The 17,396-nt window shown below is 38.9% G+C and overlaps 1 protein-coding gene and 1 long non-coding RNA gene across 3 annotated transcripts in view; one reads left to right on the top strand and one right to left on the bottom strand.

Moving 5' to 3' along the window:
* Nucleotides 1-4,652, bottom strand: part of LOC117877702 — a 48,678-nt gene extending 44,026 nt beyond the window's left edge. The window contains exons 1-2 of the long non-coding RNA XR_004645793.1: nt 4,362-4,652; nt 305-386 (exon numbers count right to left, since the gene is read on the bottom strand). This is a non-coding gene — a long non-coding RNA (uncharacterized LOC117877702). The remainder of the gene's footprint in view (nt 1-304; nt 387-4,361) is intronic.
* The window catches only part of HPGD (15-hydroxyprostaglandin dehydrogenase), a 33,408-nt gene continuing 19,750 nt past the window's right edge, over nt 3,739-17,396 (top strand). Inside the window, exons 1-3 of one of the 2 annotated variants that reach the window (XM_034771059.1) lie at nt 3,739-4,276; nt 4,648-4,771; nt 8,954-9,060. In XM_034771059.1, coding sequence (XP_034626950.1) covers nt 4,184-4,276; nt 4,648-4,771; nt 8,954-9,060 — 324 coding nt within the window. In that variant the 5' untranslated portion in view covers nt 3,739-4,183. The remainder of the gene's footprint in view (nt 4,277-4,647; nt 4,772-8,953; nt 9,061-17,396) is intronic. The other variant, XM_034771058.1, reaches the window with a different exon arrangement.

Here is a 17,396-nt window from a genome sequence, read left to right as displayed (position 1 = left end):
CTAAGTTCTATTCCTTGCTCTGCCAGACTTCCTGCGTGATGTTGGTCAAGTCACTTAGTCTCTGTGCCTCAGTTCCCCAGCAATGAAATAATTGTACTTTCCTACCTCACAAGGTTGTTGAGGAGATAAATACATTAAAATTGTAAGGTGCTTAGATATTATAGTGATGGGGGTCATATAAGTACAGTATCTAAAATAGATACGAATCCAAATTTTTATTAAGAAACCATCAGACTATTTTGGTATTTGTGGTACTGCACAGAAGCTGCATTTGCTTCCTTCAGGCATGTAATTTTAGAAGTACCTCTCCAAACTGCTCCTTAGTAAGTATACATTTTACGATGTGTGAGTGTGTGTAATATGGTCCATTCTTCAGAGTTTCCAATCTAAGTATAAAATGAGAGACAAGAAGTGGTTACAACACTGAGACAGGGGAGCACAAGGTAACAATGTAACAGTTCTGAACGATTAGAAATCATCACAGCACATCAGATTCCATTTGTTATCAAGATTTTTGTAGGCATCATGGCAGAGGAGAGTTTAAGGGAGGATATGAAGGAACATAATGAAGGGGTGCTGAGGCTGTTTACAGTAAGCTCCTTTCATGCATAAGAGGCAGCATGGAAGAACATGCAAAGACTCTTGAAAAAATTGATAAATGAGCAATCAAAATTATTGGTAGAGCAGAGAAAGAAGTCAACATGTTGATAGTGTATAAGAGATGAAAGGCTGCAGATAAACAATGCCTTAAAATAAAGACAGTCGTTTCTGTTCTACATGATGGAAAAAGCAGAGCCAGTGGAAGGATGCAAAGAGAGAGATGACATGGTCAAAATAATGAGTCAGGAAAATGATCTCTGCAACAGCATTCTGAATGCAAAGTGGGGCAGTATGGCATTTGTCAAGGTCAGAGAGGAGGAACTGCAGGAACTGAGACATAAGGTGAAGGTCTGGATGAGTTTTAGCTATGTTGATGAAGAAGAAAGGCCGGCTCTTGGAGCACAGCAAGAAATGACAAGCTATAACCTGGAACTGGGGGGCTAAAGAGAGATGCCTACATTATATGCCTGAGGCAGGGGGAAGATAGTGGTAATGTCTTGGAGGCAGGAAGGGAAATTAGGGGAAAGTTAGGAACTCTGTTTTGGCATGTCGAGGTTAATCTGACAGCTGGACAGCTACAAGTCAGAAAGAAAGGCAAAGCTTTTAGCTTGACAGGAGACGGACATAGAGTGGAGAGTTAGATCTGTGAGCAGTCATCTTAAAGAAGATATTTCAACTCATGTTTGTGAATGAGGTCAACTATAAAGACAGAGCATAGAGGAAGAAGAGGAGGGAGCCAAGTATGTAGCCTTGTAACCTTCTTGATCATTCATTATTTTTGAAAGTTCCTCCTCTTCAGAGCCAAACAATGTTTTCTTTATGCTCTTCTTTTTTAAACCAGAGAAGTTTGAGACATCATTTAAAACACAGATATCGCCCCAACCTTCCCTTTCAATGGATCACAGGACGTTAATAAGGGGTTTCTACCATATCAGTGGTATGTAACAAATACGGATAACCCAGACCTGGCATTCATATAAATACCAAAAAGTGTGGGCCTGAACTATTTGTGAGTTTCCCTTTAATGAGACTGACAGAATGTTATCAATTACAATTACACTAAAATCCTTATAACCCTAACAGAAATTAGTTATTCTGGTAGGCTGATCTGCTAATTGTAATTAAACAACCTAGCTTGTTAAATAGCCTTCTCACAGTCCTGATATACTCTGTGCCTTAGAACACAACACACATATATTAAAAACACAGTCTAAATTCATTGCTGTATGATCTGATAGTCAAGTCAATAGAACAGAGAGTTCCTTATAGTGTGTGTTGCCAAAATTGGAAGAGGTGAGGATGGGAGGGGTTCACATATTTTCGTTTTGCTTTTATTCCCAGCTGCCATACTATTGTACTGTTTAAAGATTGTGCCAACTATTGGGGGTTTAAAGGTTCCCCTGTAATTACATCAGGCAAAGAGAGAGCAGGGATGATTCAACACCAATACTCAACTGTTATCGAAAATCCTTCTTTACTCATTCAAGGCCTGACCCCAAGATTGAGGGCGTTCAGCACCTTGCGGGATTAGCCCTTGTCAGAACCAACGTGCAGTGGTGCTCACATACAATGAAATGTTTTAAATATGCAATGAGGTTTTTAAAATATACTATTGGATATACTGCATAAAACCAGAATAGTGACTTTTAAAAATTAATTTAGGTAAAGACACTCATCATTCTCATTTATGGTACTAGTACTAAGATAATTTAATAGTTTGGCTTTTTAAAAAATTACAATTACATTCTAATAGAATATATCTCCTCAAATATTTGGCCAACCAAAAGGAGGCCCTACCTTCAACTCAATGGCATTTCCCCTTCTGTAGTGCTATAACTTTTGTTTATCACCAAAACCACCACTTGGTCACTCTGGTTATGGTGATGAGACAGAGACCTCAGAGTTGGGTTTAGTGTGAGGCTTATATTAGAGAGTAGGGCACCAGAGATCTTCCTCTGCCTGCAGCACCAAGTGGGCACTCTGTGGGCCAGATTTTAATGGAAATCTGCTGCCCAGCTGGGCCCTCCCTACACCACTCTGGCCAATTACTACCATGCAGACCCCTCATCCCAACACTAGCAACACGCTCCCCCAGCTGGGTCCCTTGTCCCCAATCCATCCGACACCCTAACTAGAGTCCTCACCCCACCCCACACCCAGATTGATGTTGGTGAAAATGGGAAAACTGGAGCCTGCTTTTTTGACTTTCACCAAAATCATAGAGTTCTGACCATGGGCAGGAGTCAGGGAGGAGGCCAAGGGGCTCAGCGAGGTATACAGCTTAGCCTATATAAACAAAGTACTAGACCCTCTATATACATAAGAAATGTATGTGCCATCTACAAAATTCTTCTGATTTTGTATCGATCTGTATATTAAAAAAGCATAAAATATATTGGATTTAATCCTTAATGCCTGCACACCCAAACCTCCTATTGGAGTCAATGGGACTACAGGAATGCAAGCAATTCACCCCTGGTGTAAATACTTTGATTTACATGGAGTTACACCAAGCACAAATTTGCCTCCATGTTTCCCTCTTCTTACTGAAACTACTTTGGTTGGCTTTGTAGCACTTTATTTATTTAGAAGTATGTTATTTCAGGTTTGCTTGTTGTTAATTTTACATTTTTAACTCTTCAGACAGTTGTGTCTTCTGTGGAAAGGCAGACAGTACTTTATAAATAAAATCCCTTTAATAAAACCTGGCTTATATTTTGTGATAGATTATGACAGATTTAATTACACTTTTTAAAAGTATCTTATTATTTACCTTAGTAACCTGATAGTTCGAGCATTTCTAGAAAGCTGTGGCAGAGACATGATGACCACGGGGGAGGTATGAATACACAGGAGATTCCCCCAGCTGTTAGAAAGGGGGAGGGGGAAGAGACTGATGGCACGGGACCCAGCAATGCACTTAGGAGTCTGAGGAGAGACTCCACGCTTGTTATTGTTTCGGGATCTGAAACTTGTTCCAATTCTTTAGCCTGCTGCTGATACAAATTGGGCCAAGCAAAACGCATAAAACCTGAGCAGTTGCCAACAGCCCTTATCAAATGTCCCCTAACTTGTTCTCACGCCATTTGTCCAGACGCAAAGGGGAAGAAAAGAGGCAGGACCTGTCCCCAGAGTCTGCAGCTCGCGCTTTGTTTGTTTGGGAAACAAACATAACAGCGAGAGGGGGAAGCTGAGCGTGCAAAGCGCCCCTGCTGGCCTCTGTCAACCTGGGGTTCCTGGGGAAGCTCTTCCCAGGAGTGACCTGCGCCACCCCACAGACACTCCCTGGGCGCTGTCCCAGGAGAAGGGAAAGGGGAGAAGGGCCCGCAGCAGCGGCGGCAGGAGGAGGAGGGAGGAAGTGAACTACGGGGCAGGTGACACCGAGTTAGGTTCCCCATCCCCAGTGTGCTTGGCAGCTTCCTTCTCGCCTGCTGCCCACGGAGGCACGGCTGTGAAGGAAGATATAAAGGAGACAGGGACTCTATAAATACCCAGCGCGAGAGCGCGCGCCCCAGAGCCTTGCGAGCCCCGGCGACGGACGGACAGCCACCGGCGCAGCGCTCAGCCTTAGCAAGCAGCGACCATGCACGTGAATGGCAAGGTGGCTCTGGTGACTGGCGCGGCGCAGGGCATAGGCAGAGCCTTTGTCCAGGCACTGCTGGAGGAGGGCGCGAAGGTAAGCGCGCGTGTCCCTGGCGCAGCACCCGGGGGCTGCATGCGGGGCGCCGGGGGACACCCCGCCATCCCTGAGCCACTCTCACCTTCTTAGGGGGTCGCTTCCACAGAAGCTGCTGCTGCCTTCTAAGAAGCCAAGAGCCCCTCCCTCAGTTTCCTTGCACGCTGTAGTTACCTGCTGCTCTCCCGGCTTCCCGGGCAAGTTTTCCTTCCCGCGGAGCGTGCAGCTGGGGTGTGCAGGTTGGAGCAAGAGGGGCCTTAGACACGTCTCTTCCTCGGCTGGGAGAGGGCTGTATGGTATGTTCCTCTAACTTTTCCTTGCCTGTGTTCATTCCTCTCACGTGCATCACCCCCGCCCTCCTCCTGGCACAGGTGGCTCTTGTGGATCGGAACCTCGAAGCCGGTGAGGAGAGCAAAGCTGCCCTGGATGAGCAGTTTGAAGCTCAGAGGACTCTCTTCATTCAGTGCGATGTTACAGATCAGGAGCAACTGCAAGGTAAGGAAGGGGATCTGTCAGCATTCTATACTATCATAACATGCAGCAACCTGAATAAACCTGGGCTACTGAACCTATAACTGTGCAATTAAGGTTTCTGGAGGGCAGCCTATTTCTGATCCCTTACAAGCGTGACTCAAGTAGGATCTGTTTCTCACTCTGCAAATGTGAAATACTACTACCAGTGTGTGCCTTTGGCTTTAGGACTTGGCACATAGTAAAGAAAGGATAAAGAAGTCACTGAGTGTTTTGTGATACTTTTGTATGAAAGCCTCTGCATAAGATACGGATTATTTAATGAGTAATGTATTAAAAAACTTTAAAGTACAGTGTTTAATAAAGTAGAGTATTTACTTAATAAAGTATTTAAAGTGTTTAATAAAGCTTCATGGCAGACTCAAAAATGCATCTTTCTTCTCAACATGAAAGTGATAAGTTTCTGCTCTGAGTGATCTGCAATAGATACTTTGCAGTACAATGGAACTAGTCTGAATTTAGGTTGCTATTGTTCAGATCAGAATCTGGCCTTAAATGCTGAGGATAAAGAATACAGCTTTTTAAATTTTAACTTAAACCATTGCAGATAAAAAGCAGTCAACTCCTGTGATTTTGTGCATGTCCTCATTCAAGAATAAACCTCTCTACTGAGCTCTGGATAATATTTACTTTTTATGCAGCATTTCACAACAGATCTCACAAACATTTCATAACAACATCCCATGACTGTTTGCACAGATTCATTCAGAGGTAGTGAGTTAGGTTAAAAAAAAAACTTGGGTCACTTATGTGAATGCACTTTCCATGGAAAAAGATGTCAGACTTGATATAAACACATAGTTTCTGTCTTCTGCCTCATAAATTTTATCGTCTGCACCTTTATCACATGATATTCTTCACAGAAGCAATGTGTGATTATTTTAATTCTTTCTTCATAAAACTTCAGCCATTTGCAGCTTGTCCAGAATGCATCAATCTGATTGTTCACTTGTATAAGCAACCATAGCTACACTGTGCCTATCCCCAACTTTTTTATACTGGTTGTCTATGAAGTAGATCAATTAATTTAAATTGGCTCTGTTAGTTTTAAATTCCTTAGCGGCTACCTACTCTGTAAGCTTTTTTACTGACAGTGGTCCTCATACTACAATTTGTTCAGTGTGGGCAAATCCTTGTGTCGCTTCACCGGAGTTCTGTATGGACATGTGACTGCCCCATGAAACAGGTTGCAGGATGAGGAACACAGTCTGCAGCCACACTGTGCACACTGTTCAGGGTCCCAGTATCACATCTGCAATCAGGTCATGGTCATGGTTTTTGCTGTGCATGGCCCAACAGTGTGGACCACTCTCTGCACAGTCATGTGTTTTATTTTGTCCCAACCTACTTTTGAAAAAATCACCTTAAAACCATTTTTCTCCGCAAAGCAGTTTTAGAATGATCAGCCTTGATCCATATTTATACACACCTTCCACTCCTTTTCATATCCCCTTTTGTTAAGTTAAATCCTCTCATTTATTTTAATGTGCTTATTTTTTCAGAGGGTGGTATTTTATATTCTGTACAGTGCCAAGAACGTGGGCCAGATGGATGTATATGCAAAATAAATACAATAATTATAAATTACTAATTATCATAATACTAACAAGATTCTTTTGTTTCAAATGGTCATGTAACAAGGCAGGCCTTCTCCCCACCTCTCAAAGACAGTCTCTCTTCAGCAGTTTTATTGTCCAAAAAAACAAAAACAGTTCTTCAGCTCACCCTGGCTTTTACTCACAGGATACTCTTCCCCTTTACCTCTCAGGCTCTCACAGCCTCCTCTCCCATGTGTGTCTGTCAGTTTTGCTGTTCCTGCTCATGTGTCCTGTTCCCTGAGCACAGCCACCCAGGGCTTTTCTCCCTGGAGGCGCTTTTTCTAAACAGTTCCTTTCAGGTTCTCCCTGTCTCCTGTTAGGGGACTCTACCAGCCCTAATTCACCAGGTCTCTTCCTTTCCCAGGCCCAGGTACCCTCTTTTAAAGCCTAATCTGGATCATCTGACCCGGCACAAGGTGCACTGACCCTGCTCCCTCTTAAAAGGCTAGTGCCACCCTGTGACTGCACCCTAAACAGCTGTGATCACTGTGGCCTGACAAACCTGTTGCCAGCAATAGACTACATAAACTTATCAACATTTTTTTCAACACATCAATATGAACAGTTGAAAAGTATTTGGCTCTTTTTCTAGTGTGGTGAAGATGATTTGTATAGTTATAGATACACAAATCATTAAGAATAAGCCAAAAGTTTTTTGTTTTTGTTATTTTAAGACAGAAGACTTCAAATGCTATGTGTCAAGGACAGCGTTACTGAAGAGCTTCTGTAGAGCGCAGGATGAAAAACAAGTGAAGCATAAAGCCAAATTCTGAAATTGAGATCAAATTAAGGGCCTGATCCTGCATCCCCAAAACTGCATTGATTCCCTGAGTAACCAGTTCTGCTCCCACTGAAGTCAAAGAATTTCAGTTAACTTTGATAGTGCAGGATTGGGCCCCTAAGGAAGTAAGGGAAACATGGTTAGAGAATGTTAGGTTCAGAGACTGAAGAACAAAATAGGCAATAAACTTAACACAAAACAGAAAAGCATGAAACTGAAAATAGAGGCCTTAAAATATCAAAGCATTATAGTGGAGGATAATATCATCACTAACTCTGAAAGGTAAGGGAGGTTAGATGAATGCAATCTTTGCTTTTAGCTGTTTTAACAGATACAATGCTCTTGTGTTTAAAAACAACTATTATACCATATTCTGACCCCTTCTAAAATTGCCATGCAGTGTTCTGGCAGCCTTAGCTGAATACCTCATGATTCCCCAAACTAGGGGAATCCTGAGTGACACAAACCTGATGCTGTTGGCATTATACCCATTCTAGTGTAAAGGTGTGGCCAGAGAAAAGGAGGTATGGCAAAAGTTCTGTTGTAATTTTGAGTATTTCTGTCAGCCACAATGGCCTGGTGTCAAGAATATCTTTCAGGGAATCTGATGTGGTCTGGGTTTTCATTTCATCAAATTATTTTTATTACAGCAATATTTTCATTCAATATATTTTTGCTATGTAGTATTTGTTTGATGTTTGCTACAGACAAACAATTCAATGGAACAAGTGTTCAATATGATGAACAATTCTTGGAGGAGAGAAAAAGTAAAATGCGCGGAGACACTACTCAAAACTGTTCTTTTGTTCAAAGAAAATGTTAATGACACTTTTTCAGTGTTTTATGATAAAGCCCTTAAGAACACTAAATTGCTGGGAAATATGCACACATTGCTGTTGAGTCAGATTCTGACAGTACAGACATCTGTGCACTTTCTTTTTTAAATGTATTTTTCTCTGAGTATTTTGCAACCCTGAAAAAACAGGCACCACAAAAATGTTGTAAGCTTTTTATTCTGAAATAATTGCCCCTTTTAGGGACCCACAAAAGGTGTCTATAAGCCACTTTTGGAATTCCCTACCTACATAGGTTGTGCTGAACATAGAGGTCCTGAGGATCTGGCCCAATAATTTTAATTCTGACCGATGTATAGAAACTCTGTGGAGGCAATTTGTCAACAATAGAAGGAATGAGATTGAATCTGAGAGGTTATGAGTCAGTAACTTTATATATAGGGTGCACATCAATTACTCCTAGATAGGTACAATTCATCAAGGAATATGGTGAATTATTGATAGTTTTTAAAGATTTACAATATTTATTAATTACATCGAGTAAGGATATACTCATTCTTAAAATAATTTGAATTCAAACTCATTCATGAGTTTTTCAGACTGTAAAGTTTTTCTTTAAAATAAAATATACATAGAGGGAATCAGATCCTGAATTCCTTGAATACCCAAACTAATGCAAGATCAAGCAATAAAGACTTGATTTCAGAAGGTGCTGAGTGAAAAGGTCTACTATTCTAGTTCTATTAACAATCTTAGATAGAGTTACTGTTAATACTTGTTGAATAGTTAGACAAGTGTTGTATTTGTTAAACATTAACAAAGTATGTGTTTAACATTAACTGCTTAAAAAAAATGATGAATTAACATACTTTGGTAGGGTAACAAATATCGTGCCTTGTGTTCCATTTGTAACATTTAAAATATATGGAAAACAAGACAGCTAAGGAATTTTCTCCCTTGGATTTTACTGTAGGTGCTTTTAAAAAAACAATTGAACGTTTTGGAAGGCTGGATGTTGTGGTTAATAATGCTGGAGTGAATAATGAAAAGGACTGGGAAAGCACTATACAAATTAATTTGGTAAGCATTATCTGTTTTAAAATGTTCATACTGTATTCCCTAAAGCTGAGATTTTCAAAGAGGCCTAAGGGAGTTAGGCACTCAACCCTAATTTAATTTTCCTCTTTGAAAATCCCAGCCTATAATGCTGATTACACCTAAGGTAAAGTTTTTAAGAAGAAATTATGTGTTGTGGATTTGTGAGAGACTGTTTTTGGTTCATTTGTTTTTGTTTACACTCAACGTGTATGTCCTCCTGGAGAACATCTAAAGAAACAAATTTACCATTTGAAAAGTGTGTTTCAAAAACAGTGTTTAAATCATGTTTAGTGCTCTACAGTTAAGTCTCTTTCATGGATCATCATGCTTCTTCACATTAAAAGTCCTATATTGCCTGCAACACATGTACGCGCATACATATACACCCTTCCTTCCAGTGACATGAGTGCCATTCATGGTCAGTGTATGGCATGGCCCTACGTATACATACATGAGAGTCACTATAGATAATTATACTAGCACATAAGCAAGTACTGTAATTGTAATACTAATCTCAAATACTGATATATCTTAACAGTTAAGAATAAAATGAATCAATAATGCTATGACAATCATTAATTGTCCTGTAGCTGTAAATTATTAATGTCAATGATGGCTAAATATTTACTGGTTATATAGAGTTATGGACTTTAGTTCCTTTTCTTTTCTCTACTTTTTCCTTGTTGTACATGCAGAGAAATAGTCTTCCCTTAAGACCCACACACCAGACCTTAAATCTAGTCTTTTGCTATTTGTACGTACACATTTCCCACTGATTGTTCCACATATAGATGGAAAGCAGACTGCTGGAACTGGTAATCAGTCATACAACTCTGAAAAAAGAATAAATTAAAATATTATTGGTAATAACCAAGTTTTATAGTAATAGTGTTGTTACATTATTTTTATCCAAGGATATTACATTACGCTACTAGATTCTAGTGACTATCATAATGGCATGCAAGGCCTAATCCTGCAGACTATATGGTACCTGCAGCATACTGAACTATGAAAAGAGTGAAAAGTCATGGCTGCTGTTGCTGGTAGACAAGCCTATCCAAGGTAGCAGTTGTCTTGTAGCAGAGAGAAATAAATATATACAAATAAGCTCTGTAGAAGTAAGTTTCTCATGGAATGGAATGGAAAGTTCATGAGCTCTCCACCTCTCATACTTCACAACTCATTTCTCACATTCTTCACTCCAGTTGAATCTTTGCAGCTTGTAAACCTGGCTACAAATATAGATATGGAGATATATAGAATAATAACATTCCTGACGGATGGGGATCTTTGATCCCTGAAAAGCCATTATTTCAGGCTGAAAGCAACCACAACAAAAGTTATATTGGTCTACATTACCAACAGACCACTAATGTCATTAATTGTTTATTCTTTGTCTCTCTATATTAGATGTGTGAGAAAAATGTGTTATGGAGAGTGGATCTGTTTAAACCCTCCTAATGTTAATCAGTCAGAAGGTAACCTGGAATAAAAGGATAGTTTGAAATAGTAGTAACCCTCTGAAAATTCCAAAGTGAACAAACATGAAAATAGGAATGTTGTGCATAAAAGTTGGAGAATGAATCACTTATAAACAAGATCAACATAAAATAACTTCTTATTAGCCCATATTTAAAACTAGAATATACACAATAGACCTACTTTAGTCTCAGTCTTCACTGGAGTCCATTTCTATGCAAATGATTAAGACACATCAACTGTTATTGAGGCTCAGCTGGCATACATATGAGAAATAAGTTGCCCGCTATTAAAAGATTTGTTTAATCTAAGGCTACATATTTCATTTTCTAAAGGCATATATATATGCTCCAAGTTCTTCACATATGAAATATTTTCACCATTACCCATGAGTTGGAGCACATTCTTTCAGCTCAAGAGCAGCTGTCCAGCTGAAACCCTGTAAATTCAGTGACTTTGCAAAAGAGGTCTTTCACACATGCATTCCTGGCTTCTCACATGACATGATGTCACAACTTATTTGTTAATACATGACTACCATTCCAATGCCATCCCAACTTCCCATTGCCAAAGAATGTTGTAAGTGGGGGTTCACTTCTTGGAGGTTCACTTCTCAGTCACCATTTCTGGGTGGTTCTGTTTTCAAGCCACATAGGTTGGAGATCTGAACACCAAAAGACCTGTCAGTCAGGAAGGACTTACTTTATGGCCTGACCTTTCAAATTCTGACTATCATTCCATTATTCAGGAAAGACCTGCTTCCATGTTAGGATTCAGTGTGCCTCTGTACATCACGCCCATGAACCCTAATGCCAAACATAGTAATTTGCACCTGCAAACAGGGCAGCAACAGGAAGTTTGGAAGAGGGGTTAATATAGAGTTTGCATGAGATTACAGCCATGAAAGATATTTTTATGTCAGTCTTCCAATGAAGGATAAATATGCAAAAAATAATTTCAATCATCATTTCTTAGGATAATGACTTTTTATACATGAGGATGTTTTAAATTAGATCAAAACACATTCAGTATGAAACAAAATTACATGGACACTCTGTTGGAATTTGGCAATTCACTAATAGAGCAAGATATGAGATCTAAAAGTACAGGGCTAGGTTATAGATTTTACAGCCAGAGGTGCACTGGAAAGGGTGAAGAGTGGCCATGCTAAAGCAGAAGTCACAGAAGGATTGCTAGCTGGAAATATCTTCTGGGAGCCTGAGGGAGTGCATGCTGCTGGGCAGCTCTAGTGGCTAGTATAGGTGGAGAGCAAGGTCAGTGCCCAACCTCACCACCTCCTTTCTTGTCTCATTTCATATGGTTAGTGTTGGCATTGGGACTCTTCAATGGATTGTATCTAACTCCTATATAGGGGAACTAGAGGTTGATGGGGGAGACTCCTTGAGCCCTTTTTACTGATATGTTAATATCAAAAACAGATTCATCCACAGTCATTTTGGTAGAAGTGGCAGCAGAAGTTATTTTGCATAATTTGAGTATGCTGATTCTGAAACAAATTTGCTGAAGCTACCTTTTAAATCATTGTGTCTCCAAAAGAGAAAACAAAAAAGTATCCAAAATGAAGTATTTCTACAGTTAGTCTTCTAGGCCCAGATTCACAAATGGACTTAGATGTTACAATACCTGCCTTTTAGGCTCCTAGTCCCCCTCCCCACCCTACCCCGTCCACACTGGAATCTACAAAGCCTGAGTTAAGCTACTAGGCTCCCTATACAATACATGGGGAGAGAAAAGTGCCTAAGAATGGGATCCACAAAAGCTAGCATGCTAAGTGAGGAGCTGCTTAAGTTAGCCAATGGCAGATGCCAATGAGAGGGATGTGTCCTAAGCCCTGCCCTGCTCAGGGACTGAGGTGCACATGCCCAGGCTGGAGAAAGGTGTCTATTCTACAGCTGGGAACTCTCTCCTGGAGTCAGGCACCTAAGACATTTTTTGCAAAAGTGGCAATGATACAGGCTGAACTCCACACAAAGCAGTTGTGCAGGGAGGGAGCAAGGAGGAGATGCCTGCTCCTTATAACCTTTCACCCAGAAATGCAGGAGACCCAGGTTCAATTCCCTCTTTGCCAGAGGTGAAGGGATTTGAACAAGTGAGTGCTCTAGCAGACTAAAGAGTCATTCTCACTCTCTCTGGCTCAATGTATAAATAATTAAATATGCAAAGTGGAACAGCTTAAACATGAGAGATAGGGAGACTCAGATCAGAATATCCCATAGCTCAATGGCACTCACCTGTGAGGTGAGAAAACTCTGATTCAAAATCTCATCTTCCAATCTGGCAAGGGGGAGAATTGAACCTGTTTGTGCCCTAATCCATGTGAGTTCCCTAACTTCAGGTCTAAAGGAGGCTGCCTCCTTTCCCCACTCCCTCCCATTTTGTGTGGAGTTATGCATGCTCTAAACCTAACTACTGGATCAGGCCCCACACACAATATAGGTAAGACAATACCTCTCTTCACCTGGTTTGAGGATCACACTGGGGCTTAAGCATAAGATAAATGTCTGGCCACCTAGCTGAGTCAGCAGTACATATGCCCAGAAACAGAAATTTAGGCCTCTAAAGGGACTTCTACAGTGAAAATTAGGTGCCTACCAAGCAGGAGTTTTATGGATTTCAGTGATACCTAAATCTGGGGGCCTTAATGACCTTTTTACTTTATGTAGTAAAGTATAGTCAGTACCAATTAAATCTGTGCCCTGCAGAAGCTTTCAGGCCCTTCAGGATGGATGCCACTGAATTCCAATGTGTTCTTGACAAAAATATCAGGGAAAGTAGACTTTCAAATGATATGGACTGTACTATAACGAGTTATAGAAAGCTCATACTATAGGTGCAAAATCAATTATGATTTTGAAAAAAAACAGATCATCATGAAAAACAGACTGACATCACATCTACAGTTTAAATCACATTCTTGTTCTCTTTGATTTCTACAAGTCTATCCACACTAGTTTTTGCACCAGATTGGTATGTCTCAGTACAGGCTCAGCTGAGATCCAGGATAGGGTTCCCAGCTTAAATTTTATTTAATAAACTTACTTTCTTTTCCATGGCACTGTAATCAAATACCATTTTTAACATACTGAACTATATATATTACTCCATCCACTCCTGTTTCAAGCTCTTATGAATCATGCTAGGAAATTAACCTCCAGGATATTTTGCATTGTGAACTGATGAAGTATCTCACAAGAAGAAATGATGAACCAACAGATTGGTGCAGAGTCAGTATAGACCGACACAAATGGTCTGAGTTTAAAAAACAGACTGTAATTATGCCTTCACACAATTGACTGTGCCTTTATTTTTATGCTAGCAGTTAACTCAGAGTATAAATGATTGTAGTTAGCCATCTAACTACCTAATTTGGAGATACAAAATCAGGCAGTCAAGACAGTTAACTATCATTTGTGTCCACAATTAATTGTGCACATAAATATAAGGATGCATTTAATCATGGGCATAACAATTTGCCAGTAAGTTTAGAGGCTTGATTGGGGTCCATTTAGAAATTTTGCTCAATAAATGCAGACGTTGATTATCCGTCAGCCATAAGTCTTCAAGATATTTAATTTTGCCTTATGATAGAGGAAGAGACAACGGTTGTTGGTGTGGACAAACCTGCTTATGTAAAGACATTTGGTGATCTAATTGATCAAATTACATCTTTGTTATCGCTGTACACTAAAGCAGATATCTTTTACATGTGTTTCACTAAGAAGAATTTATCAAGATATGCAATAGGCAGATGCATCAGAACCACACAACTAATTGATATGTCATAGAAGGAGGGATAGTATGTACCCTCATTCCAAAATTGGTTAAACTTCCTAGGATTACTCAAAATTAAAGTAGACTGAGACTTTGCCATGTTATCATCTGAAGAGATACTTACCATACTTAATAAGGACGCTGTATTTGTAATTAATTTTTTTTTCTGATGAACAAGAGACGTCATCACAAAGTTCTATCACTTCTCAGTACATTGAATAAAAAGACAAAACATTAGCACTTTCAGGTCAGTTGTTTCTTCAAGACGCTAATTAAAGCCTTCTTCAAGAAACTGCCACCTGGATCTGAGACATCACTTCCATGCCCTAACATTACTGGGCACAATATGCCAGAACATAACGTGATCTCCATGGAAGGCTCTTTACAGTTAAATCAAAAAATTCACTAGTTTAGAGGTAGGCAAAGTCCCTGTGGAGACAAAAAGCAAAGAGGTTTAAGTGCAAAACATATGCGATATGTCATGTGCAGTGTATGAATATGATGTTTCAAATCTAGTTTCTAAAACATAGATAACCAGATACTTTGCCGTGCACTTTCACATAAGACAGGTTTGCTACCAGGCAATGATCTGGATGCAAGTTCTCTACCCTATACCAGACTTCTAGCATCAATTATAATACTGTATGTTGAAAGTGAAATGAATAGTTTACAGTTTGATTGCTCATAGATTAACTAATGTATCATTCTCAAAAGCATTAAACTCATCCACAAAACCATATTTTAAAATGGAAAAGAACTATTTAAAATTATAAGCAGGATACATTAACTATGATTATTTGTTAAAACTGGAATCATGTACTTTATTTTCTTTCTTTGACATCATTTTCAGTTTAAGCAGCCAACAATTTATTTAACAAAAATCATATTTTTTAATAAAAGCACAAAACAATACTGAGCAAATAGAAACACTGGAACTGCCACACTGGATCAAACTATTGACTGTCATATCAAGTATTTGAATAGTAGCCAGCATCGTGTGCTTAACAGGAAGTGGAATAAAACTCTATAATACACTCAGGCCATTGTGGAATGTTGTATATAAGATGATCAGGGATGAATAAGAGTGTTGACTAATGGTTTGATCAAGAATTTGGAGCTGAGAATCCTGGCTTATCTTTTCAATTTTGATATTCATTTGTTATGTGACTTTGGGCATATCACTTATCTAATTTCTTTCTGTAAGGTGTTTCTAGAGCACCCATTACCATAGTTTCTGAGCACCAGGATGTAAACTCCCTTTGCTTCAGTTTATCTTCATCTTTGAAAGTAAAGGCAAGAAGCTTGATCTAGATGTAGAAAGAGTGGGAGCCAATGAAAAGATTCCTGTGGCAGTGAATTACATAGATTAACTCTACTCAGTGCAACTGTTTCCCTTTTAATAGTTCTACAAAGACTTTTTTACTTTAACTGAAAAAAAAAAACCACCCAACACTAAGGGTTAAATCATTTCCCTCTGAAGTCAACAAAAATAGCTACATTGATTTAAATTACAGTTGTATTGAGCTTCAATCATCTTGATAGAAAAAGTGCTTTGTTTTGGAGTACTGAGTTAGGGAGTCTAATAATGATTCAACTCTCTCAACATACATAATATGTGAGTAGGGAATGCCAACATAAGCTTGCCACTGTACAATTTTTGGATCTTTATTCCACCACTAAACACAATGTCAGCTTCCCTTTGAAGACATAGTCCTAGCCACAAATACATTATGCATGTAAAACTGTACATTGTCTTGGGCTAGAAAAGACCCATAAAATATCATAAAAAGTGATTACATGTGTTAACCTCAAATTTATGAATCATTCTGGTAGGAAAACTATGTTTGTTCATTACTTTAAATTATGGATAGTAGACTCTTAATATTTTTAGTTACCATGCATATTAAACATCAATTTGCTTTTCTGACTTGTGAGAACAAGAATTATGAGCAGTATTATATAATGCTACTTTATAATAATTAGACAAGAGCATAAACAAATAAGATAAAGAGGCCAGGGCTGTAATAAGACGTTCAGCTGAAATATTTGCCATTAAAAAGAAATCTTAAAATTAATTTATCACCACTTTTAATTTTTAATATTTTAGAATATATAATTATCCTTTTCTGAACATTTCTAAACTTAATTAACTAAGAAAAAGTGTGTGTATGTTTGGGAGGAGAAGGAAGTCTAAGAGGGGAAGGAAGAAACCTGATGCCTTACTCCACTAAAGATTTGAAAATTAATTTAGTCAGATTTCTTGAAAAATATATATATTTAGGAATTCTTGTTCCCATATTTCACTGCATGTTTTACATATATTTCACTGGCAGCATTAGAAAGCTAAAATATTGCAGTTGCCTAACAACGGTTTTTAGAAGGAGGCAAAATTTAAATACATACATAGAATTTGTTCAGGCATGTAAGAGTCTCATTATTACTGGGCAGAACTTGAGAGGCTAGCAGACATCATTAGATCGGTCATTTTACATTTTTTTCGTCTCATTTATATAAACTATTTATACAAAGGTAAAAATTGTCTGAGAATTGAGATTGGTGAAGTTTTCTCCATTTCTAAATTGAAGCCTGGTTAGTGTCACAGTCACTCAGGGCTTGATCCTACAAAGAACTTAAATAGCTTGGTCCTGCAGATAGAAGAACGGAATAGTGCTTATCTAACTCCTGATCATATGAGCTACAAAAAAAAAAAAAAAAATAAGCCACTTTGCTCAGTAACTTTGTGGATCTGCAGTTTAAAGAGGTGTAACTGATAGCATTGACAGAACATTTGATTCAGTCTCTAGTTCTGGGGTTTCCCTTAACCTATTTACACCCTGGTGCAGAATGTATTTAATAATAAATAAAGTCCCTTGAAGGCAACTGGGTTATTATTTTCAAGGAAAATCAAAATTTACTGGTCATTTAAATGCCTTTAAATCCTCAAGTTACAGACTCCACTTCACCAAATGACATTTATGGGGGCAGGAGAGGGAGCTCCCCTCACTTGGACATTCATATGCTTACTGTCTTATGAGTCAGGGTTTTGC

The sequence above is a fragment of the Trachemys scripta genome, chromosome 5 (genome assembly GCF_013100865.1).
Source record: "Trachemys scripta elegans isolate TJP31775 chromosome 5, CAS_Tse_1.0, whole genome shotgun sequence".
Taxonomy (NCBI): domain Eukaryota; kingdom Metazoa; phylum Chordata; order Testudines; family Emydidae; genus Trachemys; species Trachemys scripta.
The sequence above is the reverse complement of the archived record's forward strand: the minus strand, read 5'-3'. Positions and strand labels throughout refer to the sequence as shown.